General features: G+C 43.5%; 1 protein-coding gene across 5 annotated transcripts in view; it reads right to left on the bottom strand.

The window, feature by feature from the left end:
* GAPcenA (GTPase activating protein and centrosome-associated) overlaps positions 1-16,226 on the bottom strand; it is a 126,626-nt gene extending 110,400 nt beyond the window's left edge. For 2 of the 5 annotated variants that reach the window (XM_075698087.1, XM_075698114.1), the window contains exons 1-3: positions 15,998-16,226; positions 8,208-8,392; positions 5,069-5,186 (exon numbers count right to left, since the gene is read on the bottom strand). In XM_075698087.1, coding sequence (XP_075554202.1) covers positions 5,069-5,186; positions 8,208-8,366 — 277 coding nt within the window. In that variant the 5' untranslated portion in view covers positions 8,367-8,392; positions 15,998-16,226. Of the gene's footprint in view, positions 1-5,068; positions 5,187-8,207; positions 8,393-8,657; positions 8,677-15,579; positions 15,663-15,900; positions 15,920-15,997 lie in introns of those variants that run through there. The other 3 variants (XM_075698109.1, XM_075698096.1, XM_075698102.1) reach the window with 3 other exon arrangements.
* Positions 16,227-17,533: the final 1,307 nt, after the last annotated feature.

Genomic DNA, 17,533 nt, shown 5'->3' with positions numbered 1-17,533 from the left:
AGAGGCTTGTCCAGTCTTCTGCAAAGCTCGTCCTGTTCCCTATGCACTGAAAGATGTAGTTGAACAGGAATTGCTCGCACTCAAGGACAGAGGGATCTTGCAGCCAGTCATGCAGAGTGACTGGGCCACACCACTTGTAGTCGTCCCAAAGCCTGAGCACAAGGTGAGACTATGCGGAGACTATAAAGTCACGTTAAATCCTTTCATAAAGACTGAACACTACCCATTACCACTTGTAGAGGATATTTTTGCAGTACTGGTTGGTGGAAAAGTCTTTACAGTGCTTGATTTACCCATGGCATATCAGCAGCTACCAGTGCATGAGGATTCGCAGAAGTTGCTTACTATTAACACCCATCTTGGCTTGTTCAAGTGTCTGTGCATGCCGTACAGTATTTCAAGTGCCCCGGTTATTTTTCAGACTGTTATGGACGAGATGCTGAAGGGACTGGAAGGAGTTGTGTGCTACCTGGATGATGTCCTCATGGCCGGAGCATCTATCGAGGAATTCCAGAATCGGGTTGAGGCTGTGCTCGCAAGGTTTTGAGCTCCACGGACTTAGAGTAAAGCAAGACAAATGCAAGTTTTTACAACCCTCTATGAAGTATTTACGCCATGTTATTGAAAATTTGGGCGTACGCCCTTACACAGAGAAGGTCAATGCTGTCAAAAGCGCTCCAGCACCCACAAACCAGATGGAACTAAAAGCCTACCTCGGCATGCTTACTTTTTATGCCAACTTCAATTCGAACATGTCTGCTAAGCTGATTTCCCTGTACAACCTACTGAAGAAAGATCAAAGCTTGCATTGGTCAGATAAGGAAGAACACTGCTTCCAAGAAAGCAAGCAATGGCTGACAAGTGACAACATTTTGACCTTCAACGATCCCTCCAAACCACTATTAGTGACAGATGCATCTCCCTATGGAGTAGAAGCGGTTCTTTTTCATGTTGTGAACGGCCAGGAAAAACCGACAGCATATGCTTCAAGCACCATGAGCAAAGCAGAAATGGGTTATTCACACCTCGAAAATGAGGCATTGGCTGTAGTTTTTGGGATAAAACGCTTTCACAAGTACATTTTCGGCCGTGAATTTAGGATTTTCTCTGACCATCTGCCTCTGAAAGGGTTGCTCGGACATGATAAACCAATATCTACCTCAGCAGCAGCCTGCATACAAAGATAGATGCTTTTGCATGCAGCCTATCACTACATGTGGCAATACTGTAAAGGCAACGCAGTGGCGAATGCAGATGCCCCATTGTCACACATTCCACTGAAAAACATGAATGAAGTCAGCGACTACGTCCAATTCTTTTCGGTGACTGACGAGCTGCCAGTATCGGCTGCTGAGATTCGCAAAGAAATCAGCCGCGACCGAGTCTTGTCGAAAGTACTGCTGTACATGCGGCACGGATGGCCTTCAAAAGTAACCGAACAAGTGCTCATGTTGTACTTTGCTAGGCTTTATGAGCTATCTGCTGAAAATTACTGTATCACATGGCGCAACCGGGTACTCACACCAAATCTGTTGAATTGCTTGGTACTGAAACTCTTGCACGAGGGGCACCAGGGAGAGAGTCGCATGAAAATGCTTGCGCGAAGTCATGTCTGGTGGCCTAAGCAAACTGAGGACATCGAAAAAATAGTGAGGGAATGCACAAGTTGCCAATTAACTCAAAACGCTGCATCATGCCCACCTATCAGTTCGTGACATTGGCCAACACGACGGTGGCAGAGAATTCACCTTGACTTCGCATACTGCAAACTTCATTAGTTCCTTGTTCTTGTGGACACTTACTCGAGATGGGTAGAGGTCATCTGAATGTCTGTCACAACTGCAGCCAAAAAGGTGGAAAAACTATGAACTATTTTCGCAGCTTTTGGCCAGCCGGAAGAGGTTGTCACTGACAACAGCCCACAGTTCGTGTCGTCGGAGTTCGCAGTTTTCCTCTCATCAAACGGAATCTGCCACAAGACGACACCATCTTATTATCCGGCGTCTAATGGAGCTGCTGAATGCCTTGTTCAGACCGTGAAAAGGAACCTGGAAAAACAGTTGAAGGATGAAGAGAGAGCGGGAGTTTTTAAATCTATTTAACATCGGGTCGACCAGTTCCTTTTCCACTACAGACACCCCATGTGCAGCAACCGGAAAAAACCCGGCCGAACTGTTCCTATCATGGAGTCCAAAAACACGGCTAACCATGCTGCACCCCGAGCTTCACAATCGTTTGGAGAAAGACGAGCGACGGCACGTCTAGCAGCCTGCTACCCACTGGCACAAGTTTAAAGAAGGTGACACGGTGCAGGTGAAGGGAACTAGACCAGGTGAACCGGCATAGATTATTGGTATCACTGTGAGACGAATCAGTCATGTAGCTTATGTTGTGAACATACAAAACCAAGAGCAGTTCGTTAACGCAGACCATCTGGTAGAGGCAACGTTTCCTGTCCCTGAGCATCCCGTGATTCCTCTTCCTGTGCCATTCCCAAGAACTCAGCAGATACTCCCTCCAATGGAATCTGACTCGCCTGCATCGGCTCCACCTGTCAAAGACAGACAGCAGGAGCCAGCAACGCCACAAGAAAAGGGCCCTGCTTGCCATACACCTGAAGCGACTCCGTCCCAATCCACCGACCTCAGCCAACCAGGCGTGGACAACGCAGAATCACCCAGGCCCATCCCTCTCCGGAGAAGCACAAGAGAGCGTCGGCAGCCCGAGCGTTGGGGTTATAATTAAAGAAAAAGGGGGAGGAAGAGTGTAGTGTCATCGCACTAGCAGCATCTCAGAAGCGCCGCTAGCGTCTCGGAAATGCCGCCAGCGTCTCGGCAAAATCTATATAAGTGCATGCTCTGGAATAAAGAGCATTCCTTAGTTGGCTCCAGCGTGCATCTTCCTTGCTATATCATGGATTACCAACACACCCAACATTCAGTACTTCTAAAATAGTTCATTTCATGGCAGGAGACGTGCTCAGGCAGTTATTTATGCAAGTTGAATGTTCAATGTAGTTACACGAAAATAAAGCAATGGTTGTGGAAGTTTAGAAAGCTAAAATACCGAGGCTTCCCCACACACAACCACAGCGGTAGCAGTGTTCGCATGCTCTCTCATGTACAGTTACGTCTGCTGAGACCCTACTGAAGGAGTTCAAGAAGGAGGCACCTCAGACTGAGGTGTCTACCAAATATTCAAAATGTTTTAGGGGGGACAAGCTGGAGGATCTGCTCTATGCGCACCATGTATCCTACAATCTAAAGATGATGACAAGCAAATACGGTGTACAGGTGGTGTTTTCTGCACCCCGAAATCTGTTCAGTTTGTGCAGTAGAGTTAGCAGAACCGAACGCAAGGAACCACAATGCACAGCTAGGCATATAACGTGATTCATGCTGTGTGCCCCTGGTTTGGTTTACAGAATTCCACTGACATGCGGCTAGGAGCACATTGGTCAGACAGGTTGCTGTCTTGATAACAGGCTAAGGGAGCATGCAGCATCACTTTTGTTTGCTGGCAGGACTCATTTGCCAGCTCATTGCAATGCTTGGGCAGCCATCCTGAATTTAGAGACACGGGCATTCTTCAGCAGGCTAAAGAAGAGGTGCAACAGGAGGTTCCTGAGGCTGTGGAGACACTTAGGTTGTCACTTGCCGCGTGCCTGCTGTTTCTTTGACAGAAACAAGTTGTTTTAACGCGATAGCGTTAAGGAGCTCGTGTCGCAGAAAAGCCGGTGTGATCGGCGTCGGTGTCGGCGTCCGCGGCGTTTGCCGTGAGCGATAAATCACGGCAGGCACTTCATAAATAAAAAGCAACTTCCAAGATGGGCTGGGTGGGAATCGAACCAGGGTCTCCGGAGTGAGAGACGGAGACGTTACCACTGAGCCACGAGTTCGATGCTTCAAAGCAGTACAAAAGCGCCTCTAGTGAACGCGGTGTTGCCTTAGATACGAGCTGTTTCTAAGGCTCAGGCGTGCGTCGCTTGCTCAGGCGCACATTCCGTTGTCGCGCCGAATGCTGCGTTGCTCGACGCTCACCACGTCCGATGCGGGGCGCGTAGTCGCTGCGCCGTAGCCCATTGTCTTACACCCCTTGGCGGGTCGACAGGAACGCTGTCGCGTTCCACTCTTGAAGGCGAAGCTTAAGCGTCCTCCAATTTTTTAGCTGCAGATAGGTGTGTGAGCAATGCAACAGTTTTTCTGCAAATTGTTTTTCTTGCATGTTTGAGGCTTCCTTTCTTTCTTTTCTTTGTTCTATTTTACATAATTTTAAGCACTGTGTGATGTTTTAACCCTATGTATGATAGCATTGAGAGCGATTTTGGCTGGCTTCGCATAAATGCCACAGCCCACCTGGGTGGAGGTCGTCCATGAAAACTTTTAAGTTTGAATAACAGCGCAAGGACAGCAGAGGGGACAGAGGAAAGAAGCCAGCTCTCTGTTCTCTCCTCTGTCCCCTCTGCTGTACTTGCACTGTTATTCAAACCTAAAAGCATGGTTACCCAACAAGCCCAATCCTACACCCTTCTTAATCACATTTTTCGTACAACAGGCCCTTTTCAATGACAGCACTCTGTTCTCTCTTCTGTACCCTCTGCTGTCCTTGTTCTGTTATTCAAACTTAAAAGCATGTTTCACCAACAAGCCCAATCCTACACCCTTCTTCCATTAAACCTTTCGTTTAAATTAGTGCTTGTGTGTCCTGTTCTACTTTTTCAGTCTAATGTGTTTTCACACAATTTTCACTATTTAACAATGTACCAACTGGCCCAAATGTCTACCCTTCTGGCAAACAAAATGAACTTGGCTTAGGATACCAGTGCCTTCAAGTTTTCAATATATAAAGATAGATTTGAATGCAAGAAATGCAAAGTTGATTTTATATACCCTTTTAACTGTAACTTCCTGTGTGCCACACAATCTCCAAGAAGCATAAAGCATTTGTGCAAGCTGCATTTACATAGCTCCCATTGTGTTTTAACTAAAATTAGTGAAAGTTTAACAGTGAAGGCATAATTCCATATGAGGTTCAACACATGCAGAAAAGCACATTAAGGATACAGTACCAGACTCTAGGGATGACGACCTCGGCTTGGGCTCTGGCATGGCTTCTTCTGGAGAACTCTCAAATGGGGTCTTCATTTCACCGTCTCCACCCTTTTCGTCACTGCTATGGGCTGAATCCTAGAGAGAAACGAAGCACAAATATAATTTTTAAAAATGGGGGGGGGCACTATATCCTATATTAATTAGCTGTGCCTGCAATTAAAATGGCAGTAGAAAAAAATATAGTAGACTCTGTTTCAGTTGAATTCTTTTATATGAAAAACAATGTGTGAACATTTAGTTGCTTTCCCAGAAAAGCAATGTAAAAAGCATGGCTTAACATGAACTACTAATTCAGTTAAGCCAAACTTCTGCAGCCTCTACTTAAGCCTGCTACTAGAGTCAGCAAGAGGCCCGCATAGGCAGAGGGGGGACACGACTCTGATAGCTACACGAAAAGCAAATTATATTTCTGTGGACCTAAACAGCTATGCCGACATTAATGATGATGCAGAAACCTGCAGAATTTACACCAGAGAAACAATAATTGAGGAGGTCCTCAATGCGCCTTTGCAGGCTGGTGATTGGGTGAGGGTACTGCCCAGGAGCCACAAGACTCCGCTTCACACATGATGCAGCTAATAATGCCCTGAATACTACGATGCATTTTCTTTAACAACATAAGGGCATTCATTTTTGAGCAAGCTAGGTGAAATGACAGCGTTTGTGACAGTGCACAGATTTGCATAGCCCCAGCAAGCAACAATTACTCAGTGGCTTAACTCTTTCCTTACCATGGGAAAATTGGCCACCTTTCAAAGCTTTAGTAATGATTTTTTATTAATATTATCATGGTTATAATGTCATGCTATACATCAATTGAAGGCTAAATTAACTGTACTTTTTAATGATCGTACTTTTAAAATATGCTAGGGAATAATATCATTATGTAATATTACTTGTGAAGCACAAAATTTATTGAACAGTGGATAAAACATTTGCATTGTTGTGTTGATAACATAAAAAAGTAGAAACAAGGGAAAAAGATCTGAAATATGCAAATTGTTTTCACATCAACTGCCTATAATGTTCTACTAGGTCATAAGGAACATGAGCTACAAAAAAATGCTTTCTGCCTAGTGAAACCTGCTTAGTGGTTATGAAGGCCTCCACCATTGTCTTAACTAAAATGTGATGACTCCATTCATCCTCAAAGTCACTGCTAATCACTTGAATATGCAACAGAATTGCATGAACAAAGTCATTTTCACGAAGGTCCAGTGACCGAAGTGTCTGCTACCTTAATGATTAAAGGATATGCCGTAACCACTGTAACTTGCTGCCACTCAGGAGAAAAAAAACTATTCAGGAAACGAAAGTTTAGTTCATAGACAAACTAGATGGCAGCAAGTCCGTAGGAGGGCTGGCAGTTTTAAATTTTCATGCAGCACATATGGGACATATATTACCCCCGCTCTATTGGTGTGGTAAGGAAAGAGTTAAGTATGACTTCATAAAGCTGTACTCCATGTGATGCAAGTCCAATAAGCGCCTCTTTTTGGCATCTTCATTTTTGTTTTAATGCAGTCTCATTTATTATTTTGTGCCATGTATATGTGGACACATGAGGTGTAGCAGATGTGTTATGTGCATCAATTAAGGGCCCCTCACTAGATCTGGCCATTTTGAGCTGCCAAGCACAGTGCGTGTCTGCAAAATATAACAGAGCTGTGTGTCCGGAAAAGAGCTGAAATTTCAAACCAAACAGCATGCATCCTTCTCATCATGGGTGCTGTGGTCCCAGCTGGAGAGTCGACATCAGTCGCAGAAGTGTGCATATGTAAATGGAAGTGCTAAGACATCACTCACAGTGACACGAGACTTCGAGAATTATTCAAGGCAACATCAGTTATTTATTTTATCTGTTGCTTCAATAGATGAACTAAATTTTAGAGAAATAATAAAACATACAAACCTAATGTCTTCGTGTCATTGTTTTACTTCGTACTGTAGCAATAGAGATGTACTTACATTTTGTGTGCTTGTTCACACGTCATGCAGTTGCGTGCACAGAGAATGAAACTATGTCATTTCCTTCCACTGTTCCTGTGCACAATTATGCTCTTTCATCTGCTCGCACCTACCTCGATGTTCATTTGGCACTGACTCATCATACAGCTAGTCTGACAGCGGTTCCAGTGGCACAACGATGTGGTATATCGCAGTAAGGATCCACGAGCCGGGCTAGCCTCTCCAAGCATATGCGCACTGAGGGATCCATTTCGCAGAAGCAGCCAGATAACAACACAGGTGTTCTCATGCACAGCTAGCAAGATCATACACAGAGCAAAATGAAAGAAACGCAACCACTCGCGGGCTTGCGCACAAGAGCATTACTGGAAGTACGCCGCACTGCAAGGATGCATGAAAAAAAAAAAAAAAAAAAAAAGAAAGGCAAGGACCATGACGTGTATGTGATGCTACCCTCCGGCTCCGGTATGGGAGAACACAGGGAAGAAATTTTGCTTGCGGAGGCTAGATGGGGCAAGTAGCGAGAGTGTTGATGTTGGTAGTGAAGCTCACCTCCTGAAATCAATGGTTCATGACACTTCAAATATTTCTCTCTCTGCTAATAATGAACCAATTAAAAAATTATTTCAGTAGAATGCTCCCTACAGGGCATGTAACAATTTGCTATGTGGCCTGGCAAGGAGCCCTTTAAGGTGAACATCTGATAAGACAAACATGTCTTTACAGTCCTTTAAAGTTCGTCTTAACAGGGGACTACTGTGTGCACGTGTGCACACAGGTGCGCACACACTACCACACGCACACACGCGCACGTGCACGCGCGCGCGCACACACACACACACACACACACACACACACACACACACACACACACACACACACACACACACACACACACACACACACACACACACACACACACACACACACACACACACACAAAATGTAGCACTTTTTCATCCCCGTTTGCCATAGACACTGTGTTTGCTGTCTTCCCATGCCGTGTACTTCGGCTATGCTTCCACAGTAAACCAAACTTATGATAAATGGGACAAGTATTGCTGGCCCTTTGTTGTCTCACAACATTCTACTGTATTGCTTGTAGGAAGGAGTGTGCCCCCCACTCACCTTTTGCAGAGAAGACCCTTCAGCTAGCAGCTCTCCCAAGTGACTCTGCAGTTGATCCTGGCTGCCATTGCCAGCTATACTCAGCCGAGGTGCTTCTGGGCAGACCAGCTCGTATTCCTCGCTTGTGGCCAGCGAGTCCGAGCTGGCCTCCTCTTCCATGACCTTCTCTCAGTGGGACTCCTCCCCTGCATACACCATGCCAACCTGTGTCATACAACTCTGCAGTCTGATCGCGACAATTTCTGGATGAGGCTTTTTGTCCCGAGACTAAAAACAAGAAAAATCAATGTTACCCTTCGCTTCTTGAAGTAAATGCACCATTTTATGATTATATATTTTGTTTAAAAAAATATTAGTTTCAACATATTCAAACATGTGCAGTACAGCATCACTGTAACAACCAAACCCCATAAAAGCAACATAGCGATCTAAGACACAGGCTGTACTTACAATTCTGCCACTGCAAATGTGTCCTAAGAATGTCATGGTTATTGAAGAATCATTTTTGTCCTGTAGCACTTGTGCATCTTTTATGCCCTGTGGATGAGGCAGTGGATGCAACACAGGCATACTCAGCAATGTATGCTGCTACTGCACTCTGTATGGTGCAGTCGAATGCATGCCGTAGGGATGGGATCACATGAAACTTGGCAGCTTCATTTTAACAATGCTGTACTGTACCACCATACATCTAATTCTAGCTTAATTGTTGGTCTTTTGAATTAACATAATGTAGAAGTAATCCAGGAAAATGCTTGTGAGCCTGTAGAATTTAAAATTCAGAATGAACGCTTATAATAGCAACAATGAGTGCATTTACTTATTGTTTTACTGTAATATACATTTTGCTGAAATGCATGATAACTTTTAAATGTCCTGAACATAAGCAAATATGCACTGCGTCTACAGATTAAACTTAGTACATTTGACCAGGCTAAAGAAATTTGTGCTTTTGTGGAATGATAAAGTTAGCTGCTGTGATGCCTGCACAATGGGCTTGAATCGAGTTGCCCATAATGGGGAAAAGGTACACTTTGCTAGCCATATTTTCATAGCATACCTCCTAGTTCATTTTATTCCATATATATTTAGATATATATTCAGACCTGTTGCATTGATTATGACAGCTGGCAACCTGCCTGACATATTTCACAAAGATCGGTCAGATCAGATTCTCTTTGAAAACAAGCTATTCTAGCTGGTCACTTAGCCCCAAATTAAGAAATGTAGCTTAACTTGAAGCCCATGCTTGACTTGATATAAATGATGCCTGGTGCTTAGGAACCCAAGACGCTCACATTGCGTTACCTTTAGTTCGATCACGGCAGGTGTCATTTAAATCAAGTCAAGCATGGGTTTCAAGTTAAGATGCATTTCTGAATATGGGGGTTAGAGCTAGCCAGTAACCTACAAATCGCGTCCAGCACATCTCTGTAGAAGAAGACTTATGATATGAGAACCATTGACAGAGTGAAAAGAAAAAAACACTCAGCAAGCTAGTGCAAAAAGCCAGGTTGAAGTGGACACGTTCATGCCAAATTCTCACACGAGGTATGTTTGCCATATCATCTTGCACAGATATTATTGATAGAATAAAAGTGAATCACTGGGAACATAAATGTTCACTTAGTATTTGAGGAAAAGTCATGCACATGCCCATGCTGGAGGAACCAACCAGTGACACAGTGAAAATATCACCAGAAAGCTGGTGCAAAAAGCCAGGTTGAAGTGGACACGTTCATGCTGAATTCTCATACGAGGTATGTTTGACATATTATTTTGCAGATATTATTGACAGAATAAAAGTGAACAACTGGGAACACAAACATTCACTTAGTATTTGAGGAAAATAAAAGCCAAAGGAATGCGCATGCCCGTGCTGGAGGAACCAGGCAGGCCACAAGCAACTAACTGTATTGAACTTAAATCACTATCAGAGACCAGAGAAGAGAAAGAGCTAAGAAAGCCACTGCACTGGTCAATGTGTCAGAGTGTTAGCACAGAAATGGCTTGGGGTATGAGTGCGAGCCTGGAGTCGTGAGTGGCTTCATGCTGTTATCATCCCTGCTGTATGCTGCTACAATGTCATGTGCACAATTTGCACTGTTTGTTTTGGGAAGTGCGACACATGCTACAGGCCTTGCCAGACAAAAACCTCCTGTTTGAATCTTTTCAAGATGCACCAAAACTTCCAGAATTTGAAAAATGGACCAACAATGATGAGTAGTTTTCACAGCTATACACTGGATGATGATTTTCGTTAAAACACACAACATTCATTATTTGGCAGCAAATAAAAAAGTTGCAATTTGACTGATTTTTTATAGTGCAATAAGTACAGAATTTATCAGAAATGTAATAACTCAATTTAAATTTATTTTTACGCTTACTATGCATGACTGACAAACATATAGTTACCAAGCATCAAGAAATGCAAACACCCACCACTGATGTAAATGTTAGGTGCACCTCAAAAAAGTGGCCGACACCGGTCAAACATAAATGTAGTTTTACGCAATATTTCACGCGTGGCGCTTGGAGCCATCAGTGTCGTGTAATGAAAAACATTACTGCTGCAAAGTGCAGAGTCATGCCAACGGTGCTCCAGGCACAAACTATAAAGGGGCCCTAGCTGCAACACCTTTTCTTCAACCTGAAAACACATTGAAGTGAGTCTTTCAATGAATGTATGCCATAAGAAATCTTTGAAAAGGACCCACAAACAATGAATCTTTAGTTTGTCTGCAAACTTCCTACTGTTTGTGGATTACTAGGTTACCCAAAGCATAAATGTGACCAGGCAGGTTGGTGGTGCCCCCAGGTGGTACAGAGCTCAACCAGACAGATATATATTACTGCAGTAACCATGTGTATTCTACTTACATTCGGGAGTAAATGTTCAGCAGTGGCGTAATCGTGAACATGGTGGTCTTTTAAACATTTTTTCGACAAGCACACTTGTGAAACAAAACCATGTCAATAAGGCACTGTGGTTAAATGAAGTGTCACAAGATATCACTTCGGTATTATGCAAACACCATTGCATATACCTTACCACCGGTTACGCTAACACCCGTATTCAGAAATGTATCTTCACTTGAAGCCCATGCTTGACTTGATATAAACGACGCCTGGTGCGAACGCGCCCAAGACGCTCATTGCGTTTCCTTTGGTGCGTTCACGACAGGCGTCCTTTAAATCAAGTCAAGCATGGGCTTCAAGTTAAGATACATTTATGAATCTGGCAGTAAATCTCTCTAACAACGAATATAAAACAAATAGAGCAATGCTTACTTTTTCCACTCCCCCTTAACATAACATTTCTTCCTCGCAGCTGGGCGCCAATAGCCAATGCCCTGCCTAGTGCTACGTCCATACTTTTCTTGTTTCTGCTGTGCATTTATGGTAGCCCTTGAAGGTTGGTATCTGACAAATGTGGCCGAGAGTGACAAAAGAGCAGTGACAGGACAAGCAGGATGTTGCAACTTCCTTGTTCACTAAAAGATTTGAAAGGGTGTGCCATGGTCCAGATGCACGCAATGGCTCGCATCTATGGGCTGTCACGATGCCACTGATAGGGTAAACTGGAGGGCACCTCTAAACCCACAGGAAAGAGAGAGCAATCTTTTAAGCAAGACTGTTGGCGTCCTTTTACATGTAGCAGAATATTAGTTGGCTGTAGAAATGCTTCCACAGCCAACTAATATTCTGCTGCATGAAGAAGGGGGTCAACAGTTGAGCAGAAATTACTTGAGTTGAGCAGAGTAGCTTGAGCTGAAACAGTGCAAAAATACAGGACATAAGGAAGTGACCTCTGTCTATCCCTTACGTCCAGTTCTCTTGCGCTGTTTCTGCCCAATGATCTGGCTCATATGTTCATGGAAGCATTGCCTGCAGATTACAAACATTTTCTTAGTGTTAAAAACATGTTGCACTGCCCCTTTAAGAATGCAAGAGTAAAATGTTTCATCTTCTTGCACCACCCTGCTCCTGCCACTTCCCTTTGATTCTCACGGTTCAAGGAGAACAGACAACCAAATTGTGAAAAAGAAAACAAACTCTACTTTGAGTGTGTATATATGCAAGTGCATGTGTGTGCAATCCAAGCATGTTAATACAGGTTTTGGTGATTACTGTCAGTTTCAGTAGCAATGCCACAGGTTCTACTTCATTGTGTAGGCTCTTATTGCCCTGCAAGAGTGAGCAGCACCCCAAGAGACACATATCCAATGAAACCAGGTAAATAATGAATGTTAACAATGCCACCTGTGTACACTTTATTTGAAATGAAGCATTTATGTCCCTGCACTTTAGACTATTCATAAAATGAGCAAGTGAGAAGCCCTTTATTAATTAATTTATTATTAATTTATTATTAATTTATTATTATCTTTATTAATTTGTCGTACATAGGATTCAGTCTTAGAGTACAGCTTGTGGTGACACTGTAATGCTGTAGCTCTGCGCGTTCTTCATTGTTCATCAATATCTCAGCACATAAATATAATATCTTATATTTTCATTTAATACATAAATCTTTATTGTAGACGACAAATGACCAGTTTCGCCTGTGGAAGGTGGCTGCATAATGTAGGCATAAGAAGAGAGCAATGGCGAAAAGCATAGGTCTAAACAACACTTCCACAGTGACAGTGCTAAATATCAACCAACATTTGATAAGCTAGGTCCGCCTCCATAAGCTCCATTTTCATATCAGTGAGCACCATGGCTGATATAAGGATTCTTTTTTTTTTATTCAATGCCTTTCTTATCTACCGATCACAACCGGCCAAAGTGATAATGTAGGCAGAGTGCCATTCAGATCACTGATGAAAAGCAAAAAGGAAAAGAATCAGAATAGAATCGCTACATTATGCCAGCCCATATCACAGCATATACAGTTAGCTGATCAAGCACACAAAGACAAGAGCCTAGTATGACGCTTTATTTGAAGTGAAGCACAATCACCAAATGCATGCTAGCTGTAAGGACATAAAAAGAAGAGAGTATGGCAGCCATATGCCATATGATCTCGAAACAGTGAAGTGTAGCAGCATTACATCACCAGCTGGGCTGCAGTGTCTAGAATGACTGGTGACGTGATGGAATTCTCCCTCAGCTGACTCATGGCCAATGCAACATGAGGTGAGCAGCAGTGGTGGTGATAGTGTGCAGTGATGGCAACAACTGTTGATAAAAATGATGCAAAAGACTATGCCCAGAGCAGAGATGAGGCCCAAATGAAGGTCGTGTGATGTATACAACACACTCTATTGGCTGTCTATTTGCCGTCATTTGGGCCACTGCTGCGAAGATGTGAAGGTTGCTGGAGAGGCAGGCCATTCTATATTATTTATTCACAAAATGGAGAAGCAGCAAGGTAAATGTTAGTCCAGCCCAACCAATTCTCCCATGGCCAACAACCTGAGGAATGCAAGGTGAGCTATGGCGATGATCACCAATGAAGCTGATGCTACACTAGTCAACGGAATGAAATGTGGGGCAAGGCCACAGTGAATTTTCCCTTCATTCGTTCTTAGGTCGCCAGCCTAATGCTCTTTCATTCAGCGTGCATAATAATGCTTATGAAATGTATTTTCTTGTTTGTCAAATATGTTAAAAGTCTGCATTTGCGTATTTTCTACGTCAAGTTTTTGTAAAGGTCTTGTATCTGTGACTCATTCCAACACTACTAAAATCCTGAACAGGGATTGCAGTATTCATAGATAAAAATAAAAATTAGGTACTGCTATAATACAGCTAGAATATGAAGGGCACGCTTGTGCCTGCTCTTTGTGTGTTGTCAAATGCCTTAGGTGTTGCTATTTGTGCTTCTGCATAAAAACAAAAAAACGATAAACAGGCAGTGGCCACTGAATGCACACTTTTTACCTCACAGAGCATGTCCATTCACTAGGTTCAAATGTGCTCCTTTTGCCTAGAGCAAGGGACAAATGCTGTTCTAGCAGCTGCAATGTAAATGAGAATGGCATGCATTAAAATGAGATCCAATGTGATTGCAGTGGTGGCTCAATCAGCCAACACGATGTCGTTATTTATCCTGCGGCTCTGCAAGCCAAATATGCAGCATGGCAGCAATCAAAGCTGTACCTCACACATAACTGGAATGTTAGAACCCATGACACATTTAGTTGATCAATAGTACTACAATTTGATGGAACTATTTCAAGCATGAGCTGTCACTTTCTGTGTCAAAAGTGATAGCAGTTGTACAACTTTTTAGTTTAACTATGTGCCAGTGTGCTGCGTATTTCTCGAGATGAAAAAATTACAAACGTCTTTCATGTGGCTGTACAGTTTAATGATAACACAAGTATGGAGATATCCAAAAGAAATAACTATTCGTTGCACAGCTATGCTCATCATCATCATCAGTAGCAGCCTATTTTATGTACACTGCAGGACGCAGCTATGCTCAAAAAAGGTACAATTATTCCCTTAGTCAGTTAATTTTGAAACTTGAAGCTCTGAAGCTTTTAAAATATTGAGTGAGGACATTTAATATCCCAGAGTATCATCTTGGCTGTAAATGACACATAGTGGCCAGCTGCAGATCCAATTTTCCTTACTTATAATTTTTTAACATGAACCTAGACCAAGTACACAAGCTCTTTTGCATTCTGCCCTGAATGAAACGAGACCGCTGTGGTTGGGAATCAGACTGGCTCCCTCATTTTAAGCAGCAGATGCCATATAGTCACTGAGCCATTACAGCAGGTAGCTTTATTAGCATTAGGAAGGAAATGGGTCAGCAAAGATCACCACCATTACTAAGTACACAAAACCAATCCATATTCAGTAAGTGTTCAGTATTCATATTCAGTCAGTATCCGAAGCCACTACCTAAGACATGAACTATATCAGCACATAACTGTAGCATTAATTGATAAACTCAATTGATAAAAAACTTGCTTGAGGTCAATGAAGATAAAAAGAAAAGTAAACGCACGTCGTGAAAAACTACCTTGCCATTTGCACAATAGCTGACCGTGCATTTGTTGTTGCTTTGTTTTTCTTTTTGTTTACGGTAACAGCACGGTGTATGAATATTATGCACCGTGGGTAACAGTCATAGCCAGCCTACACAATTCCCTTAAATTCGGCGATGCAAAGGAAAGGGTCCTCTTTGGAAAGATTTCTTCTTTAAAAAATACCTTGGAAAAGTTGAAACGATTGGCTTGCCATCAGTGTAGCTGAAACTCATATTTTCCTCGGAAACCAATAGATACTAAAGACTGCAGCTAACTACGGACGACATGACACATGACAACAAGCCACAGCTGAAAGCAATCGGCCAAACGAAACATAACACAGCAAAGCAGCGAAATCAGACTCCGTATAGGAGACTTACACAACAAGAGTGCGCTGTTTATCAGCAGCTGACTGCTCTAGCCCACATGATTGTTTTCACTCGATCGCTGCCAAAACGTTCACGGCAGTTACCTGCGATGAGCGTAACGAACGAACGAGTGTTACACGCAACATAATCCGTGGAGCGCCATCAACTAAATATGTAAAACAAGTGTTTTTTTTAAAGGAAAGAAGCTAAAAACGTACAGACGATTTCAGTGCACGTTACACCCCCTCCTTTTCCAGCTATCTTCTGTCGGATGATTATGACCCTCGACGGGGTATGTTCATACCAATTTCATGAGGTAAAAGCAACACGCACCTATGATGTGGAACTGCAACAATTACAGCATTAATAAACAAGGATCGCTGCTAAGCGGTGGCGAAGCGATCGTGCTGAACAATGTTTCTTCCCTTACCCATCAGCATAAGCAGAAACGACGGTAGGCCCTGACGTCTTTGTTGCTTGCAAGTAGCCTCGCACGCCGAAACTGTCGGTTCAAGTTTCTGCGAGAGCAATGTAGTAGGGTCATGCCAAAGGGAAAAAATAAAATCAGAGCAATAGGGTTAGGCCGCGATGCAGTAGACTAGGGCATCACCATCCCTCTAAACTCAAATACGATAGATGGCACTGATGGAGGTCTGGCAACCACAAACTGATTGTCATTGTTGCCAGATGATAAAAAACACTTAATTTAAGGCGATTAGTCATAAGCTAAACTAAAAGTTTTAAAATATTATGCTATGTACAAAGACAGAAAGTAACCGTTGTGAAAATTACGTTTTGAGCCTACTCTGGTGACTGCCAATCACAGGAATCATGGAAGAAGGCATGCTTTTGTTTCTTTCCTCCATGGCAGGAATACTGTTTGCGCAATCGCACCCCAGCGCGCTCAATTCAAAACACCACAGAGCAAATCGTTGGTTCGGGCTTGTTGGTAATCCATAATTAATACTGTTTTAGCGCAGAATTTACAAAAGCACAAGTTCGGGTCCCTTTATTTTTTTTTTTTGTAAATTCTGCGCTAAAACAGTATGAAGTATAAAACGCCACTACCGGCACTGCTTTTGCTTCCTTGACTCTTCGCTGCATGAAAAATGTGTGATGAGCGTGACCATTACCCCCTGAACACGTTGGGTGACAATGTTCGTCTCCCTTCACTAGAGGGGGGGGGGGGGCGCTCATAGACTGCGACCTGTATAGCGCGCACACACCCACACCAGTGGCGTAGCCAGAAATTTCGTTCGGGAGGGGGGGTGGTTCGGGGCGAGGGGGGGGGGGTCCCGACATGACTCCGCAGGATATTCACCTTTTTATTTTCTGTATGGTCGCGACCCCACATTGCCGTTTGACACCATCCTCCCTTCCGTGTCACGTGTTGCAACTGAGTACGCTCGTGAAGTCATCCATCGCGCTCACATGGCACGTCAAGTCGCCCGATCTCGTTTATTAGCCTCGCAGCATGCATCTACAAAAAGAGCGTTATGACCGGTGCCATCACGATGTTAAGTTCGCGCCAAGTGCTTGGGTGCTCCTTTGGTCCCCGTGTCGTCGGGTTGGCCTCTCCCGGAAGCTTCTCTCTCGCTACACAGGGCCTTATGAAGTCCTACGTCAAGTTAACGACGTAAATTACGCGATTTCGCCGGCACAGTTTGATGCATCCTCAAGTCCGACGCCTGTTGACGCCGTGCACGTTTCGCGGCTGAAGCCATACTTCGCTCGCAATTCTTCGCCTACCATGCGCCGAGACAGCGCTTCACCACCCGGGGGTCCTGTTACGGAAGGATGAAAGAAGGGAGAGGAAGAAGAAGATCGCGAGACGCTGGCTGCTGCGTGTTGTTGGTGGTCAGCCATCTTAACCACTCTGACTCATCTTGTATATATACTGTATACAGTCTTTCTATACGCCCAACATCCCCGTAACAATATATATATATATATATATATATATATA

Source organism: Dermacentor variabilis, chromosome 1 (assembly GCF_050947875.1).
Source record: "Dermacentor variabilis isolate Ectoservices chromosome 1, ASM5094787v1, whole genome shotgun sequence".
Taxonomy (NCBI): domain Eukaryota; kingdom Metazoa; phylum Arthropoda; class Arachnida; order Ixodida; family Ixodidae; genus Dermacentor; species Dermacentor variabilis.
Note: the sequence above shows the minus strand (reverse complement) of the source record. Positions and strands in the feature narration are given on the sequence as shown.